At 41.7% G+C, this 23317-nt stretch overlaps 1 protein-coding gene across 2 annotated transcripts in view; it reads right to left on the minus strand.

Moving 5' to 3' along the window:
• PTPN14 (protein tyrosine phosphatase non-receptor type 14) overlaps positions 1-16608 on the minus strand; it is a 70980-nt gene extending 54372 nt beyond the window's left edge. For both annotated transcript variants that reach the window (XM_063152173.1, XM_063152176.1), the window contains exons 1-2: positions 16408-16608; positions 9646-9815 (exon numbers count right to left, since the gene is read on the minus strand). In XM_063152173.1, the coding sequence (XP_063008243.1) occupies positions 9646-9815; positions 16408-16581 (344 nt within the window). In that variant the 5' untranslated portion in view covers positions 16582-16608. The remainder of the gene's footprint in view (positions 1-9645; positions 9816-16407) is intronic.
• Positions 16609-23317: the final 6709 nt, after the last annotated feature.

Below are 23317 nucleotides of genomic sequence, written 5' to 3' on the forward strand. Positions count from 1 at the left end.
TATTTCTTTCTTTGGTAAAGCTAGGTATTCTTTTTCCTTCTGGTTTTTGAGAGCTATAAAATATTTTGACTCATACCTTTCATGCCCTTCTTCACTGGCCCTTTACTAATCTAGTCTGAGTTCTGTTCTGAACATGTAAAAAAATCACAGACTGAAATTCATATCACTACCTCATTCCAAGATCTTCTGGGGAAAACCCTAACATAATAAAAATCACAAGCATGGACAATAAAATTGCTACATTGTACCCAGCTGTGGAATTGTTTTTTAAAAATCTCAATCATTTATGGCTGTCAGCCATGGTAAAAGCCATCCATATTGCTCATCCAGGCTCAGCCAGTGTCTCCAACGGCACACGTGCCCAGGTGGACACGAAAAGGAGATCCAAAGCACTTTTTCCCAATTGCAAACGTCTCCACTACCATAACTGCATGGAAGGGTTCAACCTGGGCTATCTAAGACCAGAGAGGAAGCTCTCACAACTTCTGTAAATGATGTATCACTAGTCTACAAGAAGAGCAGAACCTCAGAATGTAATCTTTGCTTCCTTTTAAAAGTGTCCAATAAGAAGGGCTAGATTACTCCAAAAGTATTTGTTCTACCAGAATTGAATGTAGAAACAGCTCCCATCAGGAAAGCAATATGTTAGAACACGTGACTAAGCCCTAGAGCATAAAATTAGTATTATTTCCTTATGATCAGATATAAATGTGAATCTGCCCAATGCCAAGACATTCCTGTTGCAACATTTCTAACCACCACAGCCATTGCCTTCAAAACACAGTAAAGCAAGAATGCAGGCTGAAAGTATCCTACACTGTATTTATAGTTATGCAACACTATTTTTCAGAGTTGCTACATATGTACTGCCCAACCACACACATGAAAACACATTCACTTTCTGGTCTAAAAGCACAGTATAATGTAACAGATTAGATCTAAGCGTCAACAGTTTCTTAAAATATCTGGCACAAAGAGCTCAGCTTTCAATAACCAACACACAGAGAACAAGCTCCCCATTCACTGAAGAAAGTCAGCTGGGAGAAGGGTTTGCCCTCCTCAGCAAATATTTTATAAACAGGGAATTAATGCTGAATCTTAGGTCTGCCTTGAAGGAGTTCTTACTTTTAAGTCAAAGTTTAAACATCCACTAAAATACACATTCAAAAAGAACCGACTGAAAAATATTACTGAAAAGAGAAACAACACATACACTGCAATAATATGAACACAACAAGACTCAGGTAAATACTGCACATTATTTGTTGTTGCTGTTCTCTAAATACAATATGAAAGCTAATTAAGTATCAGGGTGTTTACAACAAGGCAAGTACAACCCTAATGTGTGCGTTTCGTGCTGCAGTAGCCACTAATATTAAAAAAGTCTAGTAATTAAAACAAAACAATAAAACCATCAAAGGAGCACCAAAATGCAAATATCCCAGACTGTCTAAGCCTGGGTGGCCACCCAGGGCTTTGAGGACTCATCCAGCTTGCACACAGTTCCAGAACTGCTCCCTTGCCTGGACAACATGAGCCCAAATTCCAGCAGCTAGGAGGAAGAGAAAAGAAAAGAAAAAGTAAGAAAGAAAAAAAAAAGGCAAAAGAAAAAAAAAAGAAAAAAAAAAGGCCACCGACATTTCCAAGTTACTTCACGACCCACCCCCAATCTTGTTCAACAGAAGAGAGCTGGGATCCCTGAGGACTCAGGACTCCCTGGCTGCACTCAGCAGTGGATCCCAGAGCTTGCCTTTCTCCCAGCTTTGGGAGATGGGCTGCAGTTTCAGGTGTAAGACGAACGACTTAAGGGCCCTGAACAGGACTGGGGCTTGTATGGTCATGCAGGCTCTCAAGAGCCATCTAAAACCAAGGGAATTCTGTTCCAGCAAAAATTTATGTGCCTCATGTCAATTTATAAAATTTCAGCTCTAGAGTTCCTACTGCTTCCTCTGGGAGATCTCACCATGATATCCCAGAAATACTCTAATGAATAAGACACTTAGATTAGTACTAGTCCCAACTCTTTTGCTGTGTTTCAATACTCATCACATATTCACAGCACCCTCTATTAGTTCTTCTAGTTAAACAGGAAAGAAACAGTACCACCACATATGGGGCAGCTGACACCCCATGCCCTTTCACTGTTGTTTCACAGCATTCCTCTGCAAAAACTTACCCAGTAATTTGACTCCCCAAATCATTTAGCTGAGAACACAAGCTTCGACGAGATTCACAGGATTAAATTATCCTCCATTTCTAAGGTCTGCCATTCTTATACACTCTTACCCTGTCCTTTTCTGTTCATTTGATACAGCTTCCATGTATAGCAGCAACTGTTTTAATTCATGTAAATCATTTAACATTGCAGTCCGTGGATCCAAAGCCTTCTATAAAATAGAAATTATATATATATATATATAGGTGTATATATGTGTATATATATACATATGTATATATATATATATGTATATATATATATTAAAAAAAAATATATATATATAATTATAAAGTTGGAAATATTCTAGAAGCAAGAAGCTACACTGGTCTATGCTACACAAGGGTAGCTCAAGCTAAGAAACAAAGGGAACTGACAAACTTTATAAATGGAAATAGCTAAAAACACAGGACTCTTCTGACCATTAATGTCATATTTATGTTGGAGACAACACCACAGTGAAGAGGAGGTGCATCATCCTTCCAGCTGGGCAAGGCACAAGGCACAGGGCTGTTTCTGGTGCCAAGGGGAGGGCTGTGTGTCAGGGCCTTTCCTGTGTGGTGTGAGTAGAGCTCATCAGCACGAGCACCATGACACTTCCCAGAAAAGCAGCAATGAGTGCAATCATTTTTCTGGAAACTGCCTTCAGATAAGATCTTTCCAAGACAGCAGGCATGCTCCTAAAACATGGGCTGGTACGTACACCATAAACACGAACTGACAAAGGCTCCTAGGAGGAGACAAAGCAAGACAAAGCAGTGAGACTTCTGCAGCCTGAAAACTAAACTTTTTTCCACTCTGTTACACACCAGTAGCACTGAAGGGTTAAATACTGACCTAAATCTCCAGGTGTAAGGGACCAAACTCTGGACTTTTTTTTAATCATTCCACCTTCCCATTTGCCATGTATCACTCAGTTCTCTCTCATTTACCAATCCACTCATGCAATCCAAAACATGCATCTCTCTTCTCCTCCCATCCTGCATGCTGTTTTTCTGTACTTTCATAGAAAATTTGTTAAATGTCAGTACATTTTTGAGGTCCATTGGCATTTAAAAAAATCCTGTAGGTCTATCTGTGGTGTAGCAACAAGCACGGCCACACAATCAGTCACAATCCTCGCTTCAGACAAGCACAGTCCAGAATGTCTGGAACAAATCTGATTGTACACATTGTGCTGTTTTTTCCAGCACAGTGTGATATTCAAAATAATTATTTTGGACAATGAAGCCAAACCAACTACCACGAGCTCAAAAGTACACACAGAGACTTCTGCAGCCACAAGCTGCAGGTGTGACCAACCATGAAAAGCAAAGCAGCCTCATGGACTTGTCACATGTAAATGTTACGTACTTAACAGCCAAAAGAGTTCCACTTCACTGAGCTTGCCACAAAACCAGGCTGGCACAGGACAATATGTGACATCCAGCCTTAACACAGAAATTAAAAGCACAGTGTAAGGAGCAGTAACTAGCAGAAAAGACTGCAGTGACTGGTAGAAATCTGCAGCTTGTCTTAAAAGCTAGCTACACAGGAGGATGTGAAACTTTAGCTTTTTGAAAAAAAAAAAAGAAAAGCACAGCAGACTAAAAGCAAAGATAAGCTCAAGTAGGCAAGACATCTAACAAGGACTTTTTTGAAGGAAGGCAAAAACTCCAGCATTTGTTAAAACAGATCTGCAAAATCATTTTTCCCTGTAAATATGAAGCACTCAAACACTGATTTTCCCCCTCTACTTTATACTCATATAATTTTAAAATTCATACAGTCCTAGGAGTCTGTACCTCTTTATGCTTTAAAAGAACTTCTGCTTAAAATGTCTTCGCCTAACACTGACAGAAATACAAAAAGAGGGAAAGGCCAGGAACAGTGAAGAAGAAATATTTCCTTAAAAGACAAACAAAAAAACAGCTACAAGAAATGGTGAAGAAAAGGGTATGGCAGCAAAATATCAGGGAAAATAAATTTTCACTTAGTTAAAAGAGGCTAAGTTTGAGGCTGAATTTTCCTAGACCATCCAGAAAAGAGGCCTGGGAGGGAGCCACGGGCTCTAATTTTCCACCTGCAAACACATTCATTCCCACACTTCACAGGTGCAGCCATCCCATTCCAAACACTGTTTCCTTTCAGAGGAAAGCTGTACAGCACGTTCTTCTGGGGAAACGCAGCGCTGACAGCTGAACCTGGGGCAGGAGCCCAGCGCAGCACAGTGCAGGGGCTGGAACACGTCCCTCCCTGCAGAGCCGTGCATGCCAGACCCACCATGCAGAGCTCCACAGGGCCCAGCTCCATGGGGCACCCACATGGGAACTGCTCTCACTTCCAGAACTGTGTCCCACTCTGCAACAGCACACAAGCCGCTGGATACTACTGAGTACAGAGCACCTAGTAAGATACTGAAAACTTCTTCCAGGAAAGAAAAAAGCAAAGCAGAGCAAAGCACACCTTTATTCCTTCACAGGAGGCACAGCAGTATCACACGCCAAGAAAGAGATACTGTGGGGAGTAAAATGTGACTTCAGTATTTCCTTAGAACTGTGGGAAGGGGAGAAAAGAAAAAGGCCCTGGATTGTCTGATAATTGTGCAGAAAGCAGCATCGCACCCACATTTTCAGAAAGCCACAAGAGTGTGTGGGTTCTCTTGTTTTTGGAACAAGAGCACAGTGAAAGCAAGCTTGTTTACTTTAGACACTGTACAAAGACTTTTTTTTTTTAAATAAATGCTTGAAAGGATGCCTCCTCTCTGAGGAGTTAGCAGAAAATAAAAGGCAGATTTATATGTCTAATCTATGCAAATATCTACTCTACAGGGCATCACAAAGACTGCTTTATATCAGACAGTATGCAGATCCCAGGTGCTTTAAACATGCCAAAAGCACAGGCAGCATCTCCATCTGCGATGGCTGCTCACTGAGAACAGCTGGATGACTAAAAAGAGGTTGTCTAAGTAGCCTTCCATGAAAAATGCTTTTTGCTAATGTGCCAATCCCCATACTCCCACCCAAATTACTCCTGCTATAACTGCCATCGAGTCTGAAGAGTTGGTTTTTTTGTTGTTGTTTGCTTGTTTTGGGTTTTTTTATTCTGTTTATCACAAATTCTTCTAGAAATTTTCAAATTGTAGAAATAATAACATGGTGAAAACTTCTACTGACAACTTAAGGAATTAGCATGGAGTTTTAATTAATCTGTAAAAATGGAAAACATCTGTGGGACTGGGGACCAGTAGAATGCCATGACCAGTGGGCAGGGAGATGCTGGAGTCACTGAGATGTTGGAAGAGACAGGATTAAGAACAAGGAATATATACAGATGGGAGCCTCAATTCAAGAGAAAAGAAAAAGAATAGAAAGGGTAGAGAAATAAGAGGCCTAGAAGGTGGGAAATAGCTTTCCTAGGAGGCAGCAGAAGGCTTAATGCCAAGAGTACAATGCTCTGAAAGCAAGGCATAGCAATATTTATGTCATGGCCACTACCAGAAACAAAAACCAGGTACTCTACAACTGGTGTCTGCTTTCTGTATGTTTCCCTGGGACATCCTTGGGAAGCATCCATCACAGGTCAGGAAATATGACAGCCCTGAGTAGCCCCAGCATTTGCATTCAAAACCACAAATTGAACAAGGCTGACAATGTCCTGCAGGTGCTTCTTATCCTGTCCCAGTGATTAACTTCATCCAAAGAGAAAAAACCTCTACACCACAACATTTTCATCTTCAAGCATCAGTCTTGTATCAAAGAAGGAAAGAACTGCAAGCCAGAGTCAGATGTGACCTACTAAAACAATCAATGTGCTCCCCAGAATACTCTTCGCTTCATCCCTTCTTGCAGATCTCAGAAGTTGGCGTCTAAGAGCTTAAAACCTAAATAAACTGCTCTGGCACTCTTGTCTTTTCATTTTCTTTACCACAGTCTCTCATATTATCAGAAACACCTCTGACAAATTAACTACAGGCATCCATCCCACATGAAGACATGGCAGTACTTGTGTTTATATGGCAGGCGCCTGCAGCTCTACAGGCCCTAAATAACCAGATACATGGCCGGCCCAGGTAGCCCACTCACCCACCCAGCATCAATCCACAATTATGGGGTCATTTGGGCACAAACTGAAATACATGGCACACCTTCTAGCCATAAACCTCCTTCTTTATTTCAAGGGTGACTGAAAAGATTTCCCAGAGTAAGTGTGGAATCTCTCCTTCCATGACTATATTCCATACCCAATGGGAAATGGTCCTAGAGCAATCTCCTCTAGCTGACCTTGCTCTGAGCAGACAATCTCTTATCTCCAGAGATACCTTCCAACCTCAACCATTCTGCAACTGCTGCTTGCATTTGACTTCAGTAAATCACCTGTCCTTCCCACGCTGTGACTCCCTGTGAGGGACAGCGCTGACTCCTCACGACACTGCTGTTCCACTCCTCTCCCAGCATGGCACACGTGGACAGGTTTCCATCAAGTCTGTCCAGCACTGGGACACAGTTCTTGGAGCAATGTTACTCACCCTTACTTGTGCTTCCACACTTGGCTTGTCAATACAGGAAGGTACCAGAGAAACCATGAAGAGCTCCTGACCACTACCAACACCTGCAGGCAGTTAAAATCCATGGGCCTGGAGGCATAATTAGCATTTTCTACTTCTGGCAGTCATGATAAGATGAAAAAGAGTTATAATTTTATAAATACTGTAGTGATGGTACCAGGATTCTTACCATTGGTCCCAACCACTGAACAACAGCCAAACACAAAATGGTTCACATATTGTCTTCAAAAGATCTTTCAGGTGATATTTCACATAAAATTATTAAGGAACACTACCTCAGAGCCAGTGACCAACACCCTAAGTAACGCTCCTCTCAACCAACAGAGCCTAAAAGACTTGCATCATTTTCCCTTTTTGCAATGACAGTGTATGAGACACAGGAGGTCGCAGCCACTGGAAACAGGAAGGAATATTCAATTTGGAGACAAATTTCTCAAAACCAGCTATCAAGTCTATAATCCTACAGATCACAGGCAGAGCAAAGCAGCTCAGGAAACCAACTCCCTAGTGTTTGAATACTTGTGCATTATGTCAGTGTTTGCTGAAGCATTCTCAGAAGACTTCATCATCTTCAGAGAATATTAATCAACCTTGGAAACCCTGGAGTCTACAATTAACTGAAAGCTTGCTGCTGAGAGATGGGATTCACCTTCAACTCCAAACACAGCCAGGCAAGCTCAGGGCTGGAGGTGTTTCCACTTGGAGAGGGTTACAAAGGTGACGGGTCCACTGCTGTCAGTATGGTCACCACCTCTGCACCTTTGGCCTTTGGTGGTGGTTGTGTTTTGGGGTTGGGTTTGTTTGTGGTGGATCTGCAGCCTCCCAGAAGGGGATGAAGTGTCTCATCACAAGTTCTGCATTTCAGACAGATTTGTCATTTGTACCTAAATATAAATCAAATACACAGGCACTGAGTGGGCGAGTCCAGTGCCTACCTCAACATCACATGTAATCATATCATGATCAAGTCTAATCCTAGAAGCAGACACCAACAAAATAAAAGCAAATGTTGAATTAATTTACCAAGAGCCAAAAAAAACCCCTATAAGCCTACATCCATCTGTGCATCTAATCAGGTTTTAAACTAAGCCTTTCTCTGCCAGTTGTTTCAGAAGAATCCTCCAGGTCCCCACCGTTGCCTCCAACATGAATCTACCTATTGCTGAAGGTTTGCTGCCATCACACCATCTCCAGTGCAGCAATTTCACTCCATGAAACAAACAAACAAATCTTAACAGGCTATTCTATATCTGAAATCCTCTAGTAAACTGCTACACACCTTTAAAAAAACATAAAAGGCACTTAAAAGACTCTACAGCTTATGCTATCAATCACTTCAGAAAGAAAAACAATTCAGCAGCAGCCACTCCAATTGAGAGTGCTGTGAAGTTCAATTGTCACTGAAATGCTTTGTTATTACCAGCCTGGGCAGAATGAGCAAATATACCTCTGCAGGTGAGCTATGAATGAGCAATCAGCACTGCAGGCTGCAGCTTGAAGAGATAATAGCATCCAAGCAGCCACAATGCTTCCTTGCACACAACCAGGCCAGGATGGGGCTGACAAATTGAGCAACACAACATTTCAGACATTCCGTCTGCACGTTAAAATAATTCTGAAGGAAAAGGTACTGAGGCTTCCCTCTCCCAGTGCCTACAAAGCAGGAACACACAGATACAGACAAGCATCAGTGTTTGGTCTGTTCTCAGAGAAATTGCAGTTTTATGATGCTTTTATCCCACTCTTTGGCAAGAATTCAGCACACACAGTTGTCAAGGGATGGCTTGATAGCTGCCATTTCAAGACACAACTTTTTCACATCCTAACAACACCAATTCCCCAGTTCAGTCAAATAAAGATTCTTTAAAATATGAAATCTGCAATATAAAAAAAATGCTTAATGTCTTGGATGCCTTCTAAAATTAAGGCCATTCTTTCTTCACTATTTATATATCTTTTCCTAGCTACCATGACCATGTGGTGAATTCCAGCAACAGCAGGTTTTTTTCAGTGGCAAGGCCTCTGCCATCCTGAAGCCTTCATCCACTTATTCCAGGCTTTACCTTTAGTTGTGCTGATACAACCTTGCTCAGAGAAGATAAATTAAATAATTTTGGTTAAAAAGAAAACAATTCCACCCCTTTTTAGGTGAGGTGGGCTTTTTTCTCCTCACTCTCTTTTTTGTATTATTAAATTTCAATACAGCACAGATGTTGAAAAACCACCCAGTGATGTGGTTTACAAAAATAGCCCCTCAAAACAGTTGTATTGTTACAACTGCAGCACAGGGCTCTGAATAAAAGAGCAATTCCCACTGAAGTTGTTTGCAAAGGTACGCCCTGATCATAATTAAAGGACTAATGCCCTCTTAACAGTTTTAATCTTCTTGTGAAGCATAAGGGAAAATCAAGAGTGGGATGAGCAAAACCTGGGAAAAAAAATGCCGAAGTTCACTTTCACCAAAGCACACGTAGGCTTAAGAATAAAAAACTAAAACTCTATGTAGAGTTCCTTTGTGGCTTCCTTTTCACCAGGAGAAAGTTACAGAAGAAAATCCATGGTCACCATGGTCCTTTCTAAAATTTATGTCAGATTTATAGTCATATAACTATGACTCCCATTTTTTCCCCTGCAGTTAGTCAGGCACAATCATCCAGTGAGACAGTTTTGTTTTTTTTTTTCTTCTTCCCAAGTAGAAATAATCAAGTGGTGACTTCTCCCATTTTTTCCCATTTGGGCAATCATCAGGAAAGGAAATAAGCAGATGATACCTGAGCAAATACTGAATGCCAGAAACAGAGCAAGTGTTTCTCTCAGATGCTCTGTCACAGGCCCATTCTCTCCCAGCTCTATCCCAACACTGTGAACAGAGGGAAGCACATACCTTGTCACCTCCTGCTGCAGTCGGGAAACACTGGGCACATAGAACATCACCCCAAAGAAAAGCAAAGGCTCATTGGCAAATTTGTCCAGCTGCTTCTTCAGAGGCTTTTCCAGTTCAACCCAGCGGTCCTGCTGGTTCTTGCTGAGAAACCAAAGGCCAAAGTAGTGAGTCTAGACAGAGAAAACACATGAGTGTCAGTTTACCTTTGTCAGCTAGATCACTCACACGATGTCACAAATGCAAATAAGAACAGATGGCACTGTGTACATTTTTCCATATGCAAAGTCAGAGTAATTTCTTTTTTACTGCCCGTTTTAGTGGGACATTTTGAAAACAATGACAAATTAATATTGCAATATACTTCACAGTGCACTATCTGCCTTCTACCATCTCTCCCAAATGCATATTGAAGAGCTCTACATGACATTGTGGCATAGGTGACATAAATGATTTACAGAAAGTGCCTGAGTGTTTTCTCAAGGGACACCTGTGCTTTGTGAACAGACAGCAAACGCCAAGCCTGAATTAAAGCGCAAAGGCTTCATGAGGCTTTGAATCAGGCCCACTTCACACAAAGGACAAGGACTCCTCCAACTAGAAAAAAAAAGAATGCAAACCCACATGCATATGTCAAAATATATCTACCAATACCAGAACCATTTACCCAACACAGAATTGTTCACTCTTTTTTTTTTTTAAACTCACTCACAAGGTTTTATGATGAACAAGTATACAGTTAGAACGTGCACATCTCACAAGTTGTTTGCTCTAGGCTCCACAGAAACACCAGGTTGGAAACCTCAGCTGTTTCCTGCCCAGTGCAAATCTCAATGGCTGTGGCAGCTCCTGTATGAGCCACGTGGGACTGCTGCTGGTGAAGAGGAATTAACACAGAACAGCACTCAGAACTACAGCTACAAAGTGGCAATAAAGCTGCTGAAGGAATAGCCAATCCATCGTGAAGGATTTTATTGAAAAGCACTTAAACAGCAAGTACTATGGCTGCAGATCTGAAGAAAAAGTGAAAAACATTGTAGCAGACAAATTGCAGAAGTTAAACTTTGCAAAATCCACCATGAACAGCCTATTTCATGCTGGTATGGATGTTTCTATAAAAACCATTGCACACATCATGACTTAGCACACAACACAAGGACAAGTAATACAGCACCAAAAATTTTAAATGCTTACAAATGGCAACAAACCAGTAGGGAAGCACTGCTCCAACTACTTTATAGCTGAAGGCATGCAAGAGACAAACATGCAAGACTCTGAATGGGAGCACAGGTGTACTTACTTTAGGGTCTCATTACATGCATATTTTCAACTTTGGACAACATCCAGACTAGCATTTAACTAAGGTGATAACTAATTCAACTTGATTCCTCATTTAAGCCTGACAAACAGCATGAGCACTGCTCAGTCTGGTACAGTGAAGCAAACTTGTTCTTTTGTAGTATTTCCTCCTAGAAATTAAAGGTATCTTCAATAAATCAGTCAATCAATCAATCTACCTAAGGCACAAATAAATCAAGAAATCAGCATCTCCCACAGGATAAACTTCAAACAAAACTAACCTCACAAATGTTCCCTGATATATTTCTACTCTCCCTTTGTAGTCACCAGTGGATAAAAAGTTCTTTCTGATGAGTTCACCATGGTAGTAATTAGATTAAAATGAAGGAGGGAGGGACAGTGGAGGCAGCAAAGAAAAGGAATTAATGTGAAGGCAGAAAAAAGCAGTGATGTTACCACCTCTAAAGGGAAACCCTTTAACACACTTGAAAATCACTGCAAGGCAGCTCATCCTCAGCAAGAAACAGTGCCGAGATGCAAAAACAGAGCTTCCATATTACTTGAAAAAGTAAACATACACAACAGCTAGAACCCCAAATTTGAAGTGTGAAGTACTTCTAAAACATCTACCAAAGAAGAAGATTTGGACTCTGAAGCCTAGAAGAGTTATTCAAGGAATTCAGGGATTGCAATTAAACAGCTCGAATGAGCACAGTCCCTCCCCTCTGAGTGGGGGCTGGGAGACAGCGCCAGTTTAGATTTGCTGCAGTAGAAAGGCTCTTCAAGTACCAAATCTAGAAGCAATCCCAAGGAACAAGAAGTAAATAAAACACAGTGCTGTTGAAGCTTCTGGGTTACAGCAGGTACTGTGGAGCAAACAGGGCAGCATGCATTTTGCACAATTAGAAGACAACTGTTTTCCTGGAAAGCAGCCTGGAGAGGATCAAGCTACTGCAGCTGAAGCACAGGAACTGATAGCAGAGCAGAACCCATGTCTCAAATTCACGCACTTTGGAGAGACACAGTTATTTGAAAATCAGGTCCCTGTTGCCAGCAACTTTACTTCTTGAAAATGTCATGTGTTTTTTAAGAACCTACAGTGGAGGATTCCTGTAGCCACTGCAGTACACACCTGAAGAGACCCTCCCCACTCTGAGTATCAGTGATCCCCAAAAAGGAACAGAAGAACGTGGGACTGGAAAGGGATGGACCACCAAGTTCAGCATGCTATGAGAAGGCATTTGGCTCTCCAGAAGGTGAGTCATGCCATGCTGTCCAGTCCACAAAGCAACCCAAAAATTAGATGAGGTTTTAAAAAAATGGGATCTTCTATCTATAAGCAGCTGATTAAAAACTAGGTTGATTCCAAAAGCTGGTCTGTTTGTCCATCAGCACAAAGGGAACCACTGACTTCACTCAGATTTCCAGGGAATCAATATCTATACCTACAGCTGTCTGAAGCAACACAAATTACCCTTGAGGTTTTAAAATTTGTCTCACCTACCACACATGACTTCATATGTGGTACCAGGAAATTGGTTCACACTCCTCCAGGAGCTGCAGTCCTCTGCTGAAGCAGCAAACAAGAACCAGAGCACTTGGGTGCCAGAATGAAAAGGTGATTCTCAAAATACAGTGCATCCCAACACCAGACTTACAAAAACTGCACTGGGAAGTCTTAAAACAGTTGACATTATAGCTGCCAGTTCAGAAGGCAACATCATTTGTTTTGGACTTGGCCTTAGCTTTCCTCCCAAGTCCAGAACCACTCCAGCATTTACGCTGGGCCAAACAAGTAGAATGGTCACCCTTAGGAGATGACAGAAAATCACTAAACCAGCAAATGTCATTCTAAAAGATTCATCAAGCCCAGCTCAGTGTTTGTTAAAGAATCTGGTTAGTCGGCCAACTAAATATTTATCCTTGAGAAAGAGATGGAGTTCCAGCTTCTCCAGGCAAAAAACCTTAAGCCTTGCTATCCCAGGGCACTTGAACAGAGGGGAAGGTGCCATTTACAGCAGCCATTTATTGCTTTATTCATAGAAGGCCAAAGTTTTATTCACAGAAGGTCTTTTGTCCAAGCACTGCCTGAACCCCATCTCGGCTTTGCTGGCAAGACGAGTTAAACCAAGCCACATTTGGTGGCAATCGGGCTGCAAAACCCCAGGTTTCAGCTGTGCCCTGAAAGAAAGGAGCACCTTCTGGGCCACTAAAGGTCAGAGCAGCAGCAAAAGGCCAGCTCTGCACAGTGCACAGCACTTGCCTGTGGTGCTCAGCTCACCAACCTCCTGCTTTGGTTTGGGGCTTATAGGGTGACAGTGATGGACATACCATTGTGAAATTTGGCTCACAAGAACAATTTTGGTTGGAAAGAACCTTCTTGCCCTCTCTCCCACCTACAATACATCAGAGCATACCACCTTTAAACATTTTAGCATTTTAGAAAGTGAATTAAAAAGAAGAAAAAGGATAAGGAAACGCGAAGACTCCCAACAGATTTGTACAGATTACTATGCTACTTCAAGTAGGTTCACTTAGTCTGGAAGTGGAATGGAAAAATGACATTACATTGGGGAAAAATCCTTTTCATAAACTGTGCACATACATACATGATTATAAAATTACATTTTTGGCCTTGTCTTTCCTCTCCCTTCCTCCCCTCTTCTTGTCTTTACCTTTTACCTAATGCTGGAATAAGATCACATTTTACTGGAACCAGTAACTGTTCAAGTAGAAGACCTGATGCTTTGTCAAAAGCTTTGCTGAAAAGGATAAAACCAGATTTTACAGTAGTTACATGGCTCCACTTTCTGCTGACCTACTCCTGAACCCTGAGTCAGTCAGGCAGGGAGTTGCATTCCCCAGAGATCAAACAGAAATATGCATAATCCACCAGATACTGTTTTTCAGTCATGTGTGGTATGATCGACAGTCCCTCACAACAAGGCATAATCTCAAAAGAGTTTTGCGTTTCAGCAGGAAGGGTTTGGACAGTTTTTTGTTCATTTCTAAGAATTGGATTGAGTGAGACATGGATGCATTCCTAACTTGAAGGTAAAAGCTGTTGTACACCTGGGATTTACTTTAACATAAAACCAAACTGAGGTATTACCTGAGACTGCAAGGAGGAGACAAACAGGATTTTAGCACTGTTTTGTTAGCATGGGACTTAATGAGGGTTGGCTTATCCTTACTTGTACATCACAGCTTGCAAATCAGGATTTCTAAGAAAAGGCATATGCCAGCTGCAGGTTTTGCTGCATTCAGGGAATTTTAAAACTCTCTCTGTGATATGAATGCTTGCAAGGATTTTTGCCTCAGGTACACTTAACAGGCTTCTCTACTCAGCTATCCAGTTGCACAAATCTTGTAGAAATTTGAGCTTTGTGAAAATATTTTTGACCCTTCAATAGAATTTGGGTGGACAGTGAGGTCAAAAATGATGGTAAACCTAGAGAGGAAAGGGGACAGTCATCAAATTACCTCATCATCCTTACAAACAGTGGCAGGAAGACTACGGGGCAGAAGAAGAATTGAATTTGGGGTCTGAAAGAAAGAACAGCACCAGGCACCTCCAAGCTTGCCAGCTCCAATTATTCCTCATCCAAGCAGCAAAAGAAGACACAGGGAGACCCTCTCAGAGTTGAAGGAGCTAGGTGATTCTCTCCTTTAAAAAAAAAAACACCCAAAACACCCACTTCTGTCAAAAAACGCTGCACTGTTGAAATCTGAACTTTACAAAACCAGTTCAACGTTGCCAAAGCCTTGTTTAGAAAAAAAAGCAGGGAGGGTGATGAAAGAAGGGGAATGCGTTCCAACAACATCAAAGCATTCTCTTCTATGTTGTTAAAATATTTTTTTATCTTGAAACACAAACTTTTTGTGCTGACATATTTCTTTTTGCATGACAGAAATAATTTTGAAAATTAAAAAAACCCAAAGCAATAGAAAACCCCCATGGAACTGAACATGGACCTAAACAGCTTCCTTTGCTACTCTACTGTCTGTAATTTCATTTCTCTGGAAAATTTTGGAACTTCCAAAGTGGAACAAAACACGTTCTGAGATCACAAAATTCTTTGTGGAAAAGAACACTGACCCGCTGACAGAGCTATTGTTTGCAAATGCAGGTGGACCTCCAGAGAGAATCAGGAGGCCCCAGACTTCTCCTGCACCAACTAGATAAGCTCACAGGGAACATGAGGAGAATCACTTCATTCATTTCAATGCTTTCTGCATTGGAAGGAAAGAGAGAACCTTGGTTCTTCCCTAAGGACACCCTAGGGCATCACAACAGAAAGGAAAAAAAAATGGAAAAATGATGTATTGATAAATCTTCATCTCTGTAAGTAAAGGGAGGAGGGGGAGATGATTCTACTAAAATTCATATTTAAAACCAAACAAACAAACCAATCAACCACCCAAGCATGAAAAACACTATGCAGTATTCCCTCTGCCCTGTTCCTGCCTGCACATTTTCCAGCCTATTCTGGAGACACACACAGAGTTCTCCCATTCTTTATCATTATAAAAAAAAGGGGGGAAAAAGAATTTTTGTTTAGTTTTCAGATATTGGAGTTATTTGTATGCTACCTTCCCACTGCCCCCCCTACCATGGGCAAACTGAATAAAACACTGCAAGATTTTTAATTTCCCCAGCTGTGCTTACAGAAAGTATCAGCCAGGACAGCCAGATGATAACACAGCAACTTCCAGGCAATGGTTTTTCACTTATGATCTGCAGAAGTGTAGAAGCATGTAGGATACACACAGGGAGCCCACAGAAGGTAAGAAGAGTCAGTCAGTTCACTTGTGCCATGCACGCTGGAGAGGTATTTCTATAAAGGATTCAACACTTAAATACTAAACACTTCAACACAGCAAGAAGTAGAAAAGTAAGGATTTCAGTCTTGAATAAAGGCCGGTTTCTTCGACATTTCCAGAAGCATTGGGAATGTGAAAGAAGACTTTTAGGATTTCAGATGTGAAATATTAAACAAAACCAAAAGGCAGAAAAACCCCACAAGTAAAACACAACTGTTAGTGTTACTATTGCCCTCTTCTGTTTTATAGTAACAAGAGTATTTACATAAAGACAGAGGTTTTAAAGCCAGTAGTCACCTTCCTATTTGCATAATTCAGCCAGCAGTGCAGTGAAACCAGGGCTACATTCAGAAAAAAGTTACTGTAACTTGTCCTTTGGCATCCCAGCTCAACAAGTAACACTCGCGGCTTTCTAAGAAAAGAAACTCGGTGTTAGAGAGAGCTCCCAAAGCCAGGACGGATGAGCAGCGGCCCAAAGCCCCGAGCGCCGTTCCGTGCAATCAGAGCGAGTTTGTCCAAGCTCCAGCTGCTGATCGTATCTGGCCAGCCCTGAGAACATCATGACTCAAACGCACAGACTGCCCGAGCTAAAATCGCGTCCAATTACCCAGCGACAGATGGCGCTTCCCGAGCCGCCCTTACCTCGCGCAATTCCAGCCTCTGGGCGACAGCCTCCAGGCACTCCTGGCCCGTGCTCTCCACGGACAGGGTGCACTCGATCACGTTGCTGTCCAGCAGACGGATCCTGGTCACGAAGCAGTTCTTGCTGAGCACGTTGTAGCGCCGGGTGCGCCGCAGCTTGAGCCCGAAGGGCATGGCTGCGGGCCGGCGGGATGGGCCCTGCCCCGGCTCGCTCTGCCCGCGCTACCAGCGCCGCTGCCCGCCCGCCGCCGGGGCCGCCTCAGCCGGCACCGCTCTCCTCCGCAGACGGAGGGAGCTGTCCATTCCTGGGGCGAGCTCCACGGGACTCCTGCAAAACACACACGCACAAGTAAGGAGACCCAAGTGCGAAACAAGACGTTCCTGAAGTTCAGCGGGAAAGAACTTCACGTTTTAAAACCATGAAATAAACACCTCCACACACAGGATTGCCAGGTACTCGCTACATATCCCAAATGAATACCTTATACAACAAATCTTCCACAATACTGCGTTGGCGCTGAATTTAAAGCACGGATTTAATTGCAAAGCCGTTCTTTGAGAGGCTCAGTACAAACAGCAACTCTACAGGGCACTCATCCAAAGGTGCTAACTCTCCCACCATTACCCCCACCACAGGGGTCTATAACATAATCTTCGAGTTTTCATGCCCTCGGGCCAGCTTTGAAAACTAGTTTTAAAACCTAAGGAATAGAGGCTTTGAAAAGAGGCGCGATCTTGAAAGAAGAAAGGCTGGCTGCGGGTCCGCAGGAAATGCAGGCACTCAGCACCTCCGAAAAAATCAAACCTAAAACATGCATGTGAAAAGCAAGAAGCATCCGAGCCATTTCAGAGGAGCCTCCTCCGAGGCGATCCCTCGCGTTTTGCTGGCTTCCAGCTCCAAACCCTCCTAGGTGCAATGAGTAATGGCAGGAACGCGGTTGCCAGAGACCGGGGCAACACCGAGTGGGAGGAAGAGAACACATATTCTAGATACTCATTCTAACTAGCACTCCTAACATTTATCAGGGACACATGCAAGTGCTGAGCCAAAACACAAAGTAGACAGAAGAACCAGAGATACAGAAGTAATGACATTTAAGATGTATGATCCTCACTTGAAAGAAACATTTCCTTCAAAGTGAAACAAACCAAAAGAGTTTAGCTAAAACCAGGTTCAAGCTGAACTAAAACAAAGCATTTGCACTGACATAACCAGCTCTAAAATGCCATTTTCCATGTGCCGAAATGAATGAAGCAAATAGAAAATTACTTGCTACCCAGTCTTCCTGGTTTTGTTTGAATATTCTGGAGCAAAAAGTAGAGGAACACTAATGGTGACATTTAAGAGTCCATTTCTCTTAACCAATAGTACTGCAAATGAAAAATTAGATCCCATTTCCTCATTTCTTAAGAGAAGCGAGGGAAGGCAGTGCCAGCAGAGTATGCATCATTTGAATGCGCCAGCTGAGTGTGACATTTCAAACAGATAGTACATTGCCCACACGTATCCCTTGGCACAGAACTGCATGAATCAGTTATTTTCAGTTTTTACTGAATTTAGTTGCTATAGAGATAATTAGAAGCTGCCCAATGGACTACAGTGGTTATCATTACACTAGAAAAATAACTATCACAATTTTACATGAAGTGTATTTTCCAAAGCCAGTATAACTTGACATTTATTAGGGAGTTAGAGCAACACAAACAGAACAGGAAAAAAAAATAAACACACAAACAGAAAACCACTGGTTAGGTGTGTGACTAGCATGGTAGTCTACCAGCATCACCAGACAAAAGCCTAGAGACTGAGAGGGAGCACTGCTATTTGACTGAAGTGCAAACAAACCTATCAAATTAGCTGCTGTGGTTTAATCTCCCATTTTTAGCTTTCATGGGTACAGACATAATGTATTATTTTCAGGTAATTGCATGAGAGGGCTGTTATACCTTGCATTGCTCTAACATCAGAAGCCATCAAAGACATAAATACATCCTCACAACAATCTGATGAGGCAGGGACATGTTACCCAAGACTCACACAAAAGGAATTGAAACAAACATTGACCAGCTCGTTCAGCACTGCTCAGAACAGTGGCTGCAGATCTCACCATCACCATGCAGGACAGGCTACTGCTTCAACCCCTGGCCAACTACTCACCAACTGCCCAGCTGACCAACCTATCTGAAACTACTGCCTGAATCTGAAAAGTGGGAAGAATGAAAGGAAATTACAGAGAGGAAAGGGTGGGGAGGACTACATCTTATCAAGGACAGCATTTTTGTTCAGTCTCTGGCTTCACAGACTATTTTAAGTGGGACGCAAGGAGAGTTTTAGCTAAATAATTCAATTTCAAAAAACACTTTTCTCTTTCATTACTGTTAGTTGCACACATTTCCTTGCAGAGCATGAGCCATTCCCTGTATAGTAATTGTACAGTTAGCAGTAGCCTAAGAATGAAATCAATGTTAATTAAAAAACCCCAAGTGTCTGGCCTTGCTGTCCAGGTAGAGCTACAGCTGGACAAGCCATCCCAGAAGGATTGTGTGCAAACACCCTATTCTGGAACAAACCCATCAGCTCCTGTATGCCAAAAATGTCAACATGGATTGGACATTAACTGCTCTAAGTTGTATCATACACTCAGGAAAACAAGGCCAATATCTCCCCTGCTTTTCAAAAGCAGTAAAGGAACAGGAGTTTTCCCTTAATTCTGCTGAGGGCAATCAGCTGGCACCATTTTCTCAAGGTGCAGATGTACAAATGGTTTAATGGATGCACTCTGTGTAATACAGACTGGGTTACTTTTCCATTTAGCTTAAATATATATATGAATGCCCAATGACATCTCACTCACGTAAAAGCTCACACTTAACCTAGCTTCCAGTTAAAGAATTAAATGGAATGGCAAGGCTGGAAATGCTTAAAAACCACTCAGATTGCCCCAGCTTGTAAAAGCTGTTAATTCTCAAATCAATGCACGTGTCTGAGTTTTTTGTTTACACATATTCTGGATGTCTGACCAATTTCTCACTGGGTTTTCTGTTAAGGTTACTAAATAAGATCTCAAAGATGAGTCATTTACAGGCACCTAAAGGTAAACTAGGTTCTTCAGTGTTTGCATCATCTTAAAACCATCGGGAACATTCATTTTTATTCACAGCTATTCTGTAGATGACTGAAAAAAAATGTCATTGAGAGACAGGAATGTTTTGGTCTTCCAAATGAAGGATTATTCCATTACTGGATCTCCTTTCCCCATTTACAGGTTGCCTGGGAGAAGCAATGTCCCTAACAAAGTCATCCCAACTGTGCAGGCATTCACAACACTCCCCTCCTCAAACTCACTCTTCCACTTAAAACAAAACCAAACCAGTGAAACTAATGCAAGCCTATAAACAGCTAATCAGATAACCATGAACTTGTTCTGATGTTAACAAAGGATTTCTATTAAGAAATCCTTTCTATTTCAGGTGTGAAAGGGAGACATAACGTCTCAAACTAACATTTTCTATTAAGAATTTATTTTTCTGAAGAGAAATTACACTGAGCTCCTTTGGGAACTTTTTTTCTTTTTTCTGTATCAATTGCTCTTTGCAAATTAAGCTCATTCTAAGAAGTATGCTGAATTAAACAAGGTTCTTAGTTAAGAGCATAAGCTTTGGAATTTAAACATTCTGCTAAGTGGAAATTCCTTATGTTTAAAGTACATACTCTGTAGGCCTACAAAACACACACAAAACCTTAAAGTCCTTCAACCATTTCTCAGAAAACAGCTACGGGGAAAAAAGGTATCCTAAATACAGTTTGAAGACAGATACAATATCTTTATAGATTCAATATCTTTGTAGATTCTTGGTAGAAATTTGTATTCCCCTACTTCAATGGACCAAGAGAAAACTGAACAAGACAGTTCCTTTGCTATCACATACATCGGAATCAGACTTTTTATGGTATTTACTTGAAAAAGCCATGTGGATAAAATCACTGGCTGTGGAATGGGGAAGACAAAACTGGGAAAACACAATAAAGAATGAAAACAAATTTCAAATTTGACACAGAATAAAACTAAACCTTCAATTCACTATCTCATGCCAAGCACAACACAAGTTCCGCTAAGAGCCTTCACTAGCAAACAGCTTAAAGAAAACCACATAAGTCTCAGCTCAAGACACTCTCACCTATCTCTTTCTCTGTGTGTGACTGAAGGGAAACATCTCGCTTGGTCTGGAAGCCTTGCCAGCACACTGCAAAGGCAGCAGACACAGAGGTATGGATCTCTCCAACAGTATTTGATTTCTCCACAGCACCACTGCATCTTGCAAGGGGAGAAAGAAGGTCTCCTTGGTCATTCTTGCAAAAATCCTTCTCAGTAGAAGAGGTTTCAAGAGGTATCATTTCCCCACTGTTCAATCATAGAATACTGCTGTTCACGTACCAAAAGGTAGAGGGAAAAGGCATAACTCATACAACCAAGCATATCTTGCAAGCACAATGCTGGGGACCGAAGAAACATCTTCAGGATGACACAGCTATAATGGTTTAGGCAGGAAAAGGCTAATCCATTAGTGCTGTTAGTGACCTTAGCAACTACTCTTCTTCACTGGCCACTCCTGCATGAAGAACTAGGTCAGATTCACACTGTGATATACAGCACAGAATGGCTTCTGATTTTTAAGAAAACTTTGTTCGTTTCTGCATAGAATAGAAATTCTCCTTATGAATTTAAATTATCTGATACAGATAAAAATTTGTGCTTTTCCAAACCAGTAGTTTTCTTGTTGTCTTTTATTTTTAATGAGACATTACAGTGAAACCAGATCAAACCACTACTACTCAAAAAGCAAATGAAGTAATATTTTACAGGTTTTCCAAACCTAAAATGAAAAGAAGCCAGAAATACAAAAAATTCTTCCTCAGTTCTCCCAAAGTCAGCTGGGGCTGGCAATATTTTTGTTTGCTAGTAATTTTAAAAGACAGACTGAAGGTATCAAGGGAAGCCAGGTTGCTTGGTGGTTCAAGCAGAGGAAGAGGCCATCAGGCAGAAGCTGCTTTGCGAGGTGAAGGGCACTGCTCCAGTCGCTGGGCATTCTCCCACTTAGTTAGATTTATTTGAAGGCCAGAAGTGAAGAAAAGCTTATAAATAATTAGGGGCAATGTAACTCTCAGGACATTTCCAAGTACGTGACTCTCTCCTCTCTTACAGACAACAGGTACAAACTGTACTACATTCAAAGGAGCATAAAAAAAAGAATAAATATCATCTGATACAAAACGCACTGAGTGCAGAACGCTTTCCTGCACTTCGTTTGCTTTTGTACGTAATTTCTGAGACTCCAGGAAGAAAGCAATTATGTCAAACTGCAGCCTGTATTTACCAACAGCACCTGGCAGCCCTCCAGCATTCCTGGCACTGCAGGAGCAGCAGCACACCTCAGGGAAGTATGTAACCCTGGGCTGGGCAGAGACCGCAGCACGGCAGGGCAGCTGCGAGCGGTGCGCTGGCCTGCAGTTGTAGGGAAGAGTAAAAATAACAGGGCATGGGAGATGAGGTCTGACACAACCCATCTCCATCCAGCTGAGCTGTGTCTAGAGGAGGAGATCTCTCTCCCGTGAAACAGCTTTCTCTCCCTTGAGTGCTCTCATGGCAGAGTCTCATGCAGGTAGAGCACAGCAAGGAGCATTTCTGTGCCTAACAAGGTGTTTGTATCCCACCCAGTTATGGGTGGGAGTCCCATACAGCCTCTCAGGAGTCTAAATCATCTCTGGACAGATGAAAGGGGTATTTAACCCTTACATAATAATAAGTCTTCTGCCACAAGGCCACTGTCTTCAACTACTTGTTTATACAGTCCCTGGTCAGACACAGGCCTCATCCTCAAGCATTTAAATCTCCTTAAAATTCTTGCAGACAGGAATTTAAATATTTCTCTAATCCAAACAGTAATAAAATTATTAACACTCTCACCTCTACATTGTGGAAGAGGAGTCAAATTACAATTTAATTTAATTTTTATAACTAATATTCTGTGCAGAACTTTAAGAGTTTGTAAGCATCCAGAGATGCCATACCTGTGTGCATGGACAGATGCCAAGGCTTCCCTGGGACACTGAACTCAGAGGACAACTGTTACTGTTACCACTACTGTGAGTCATCAGACAACCGAGATCAAAAAACCATCTCAGTTAGCATTTCTACTTTCCCAGTCCAATCACAGCTTTCCCTTTCCAGGAAAACTTATTTTCTCCATCAGATCCACCTCTGCTGTAACAGATGGTTTTTGATCTAAGTTGTTGTGTGTTTTCATTGTATCCAGCTTGGGTCAGTATCTCATTTCAGTCTAGAGAGGTTTAAATAACATCAAAATAACAATTTCAATTCAAAGTTAGAATTCTGCCCTTTCCTCTCCTTTGTGGCAGTACCCAAGAGAGTACATACTCAATAATTCTGAAGCACATAAAGATTAGTTATTCCATCACTTGTTATTCCCTTCTGGTCTCCCATGTGAAAGTACCACACTTTTAGTGTAAAGACACTTTTTTGTGCACCACAGAACTATGCAGTTTTGTGGGTACAAATCTGTCAGGCAGCACCTAAGTCCTCTTCTGTGACAAGGTCCACAGGGACCAAGTATTTCTATGAGTTCTAGCAGGTCTGTGTCCAACAAAGTTTCCATTGCAGACAAGATGTGAACTTACCAAACTGCGAATTAGCACTTTATCCATTACTTCCTTACTTATCACTCCAGAATACCACAGCAATTCAACAGGTCTTTCTAAGGCAACTACTGATGGAGGGCTCTTTTTGAGGTAGTCTAAGCATTCAAGTTAGGAGTAACATCTGCATGAAGTGGCATACCTACATGACATTTGCACTGCCATCATGATCAGTTTTAATCCACATCAGTAATG

This window comes from Melospiza melodia, chromosome 3 (assembly GCF_035770615.1).
Source record: "Melospiza melodia melodia isolate bMelMel2 chromosome 3, bMelMel2.pri, whole genome shotgun sequence".
NCBI classification, from domain to species: Eukaryota; Metazoa; Chordata; class Aves; order Passeriformes; family Passerellidae; genus Melospiza; species Melospiza melodia.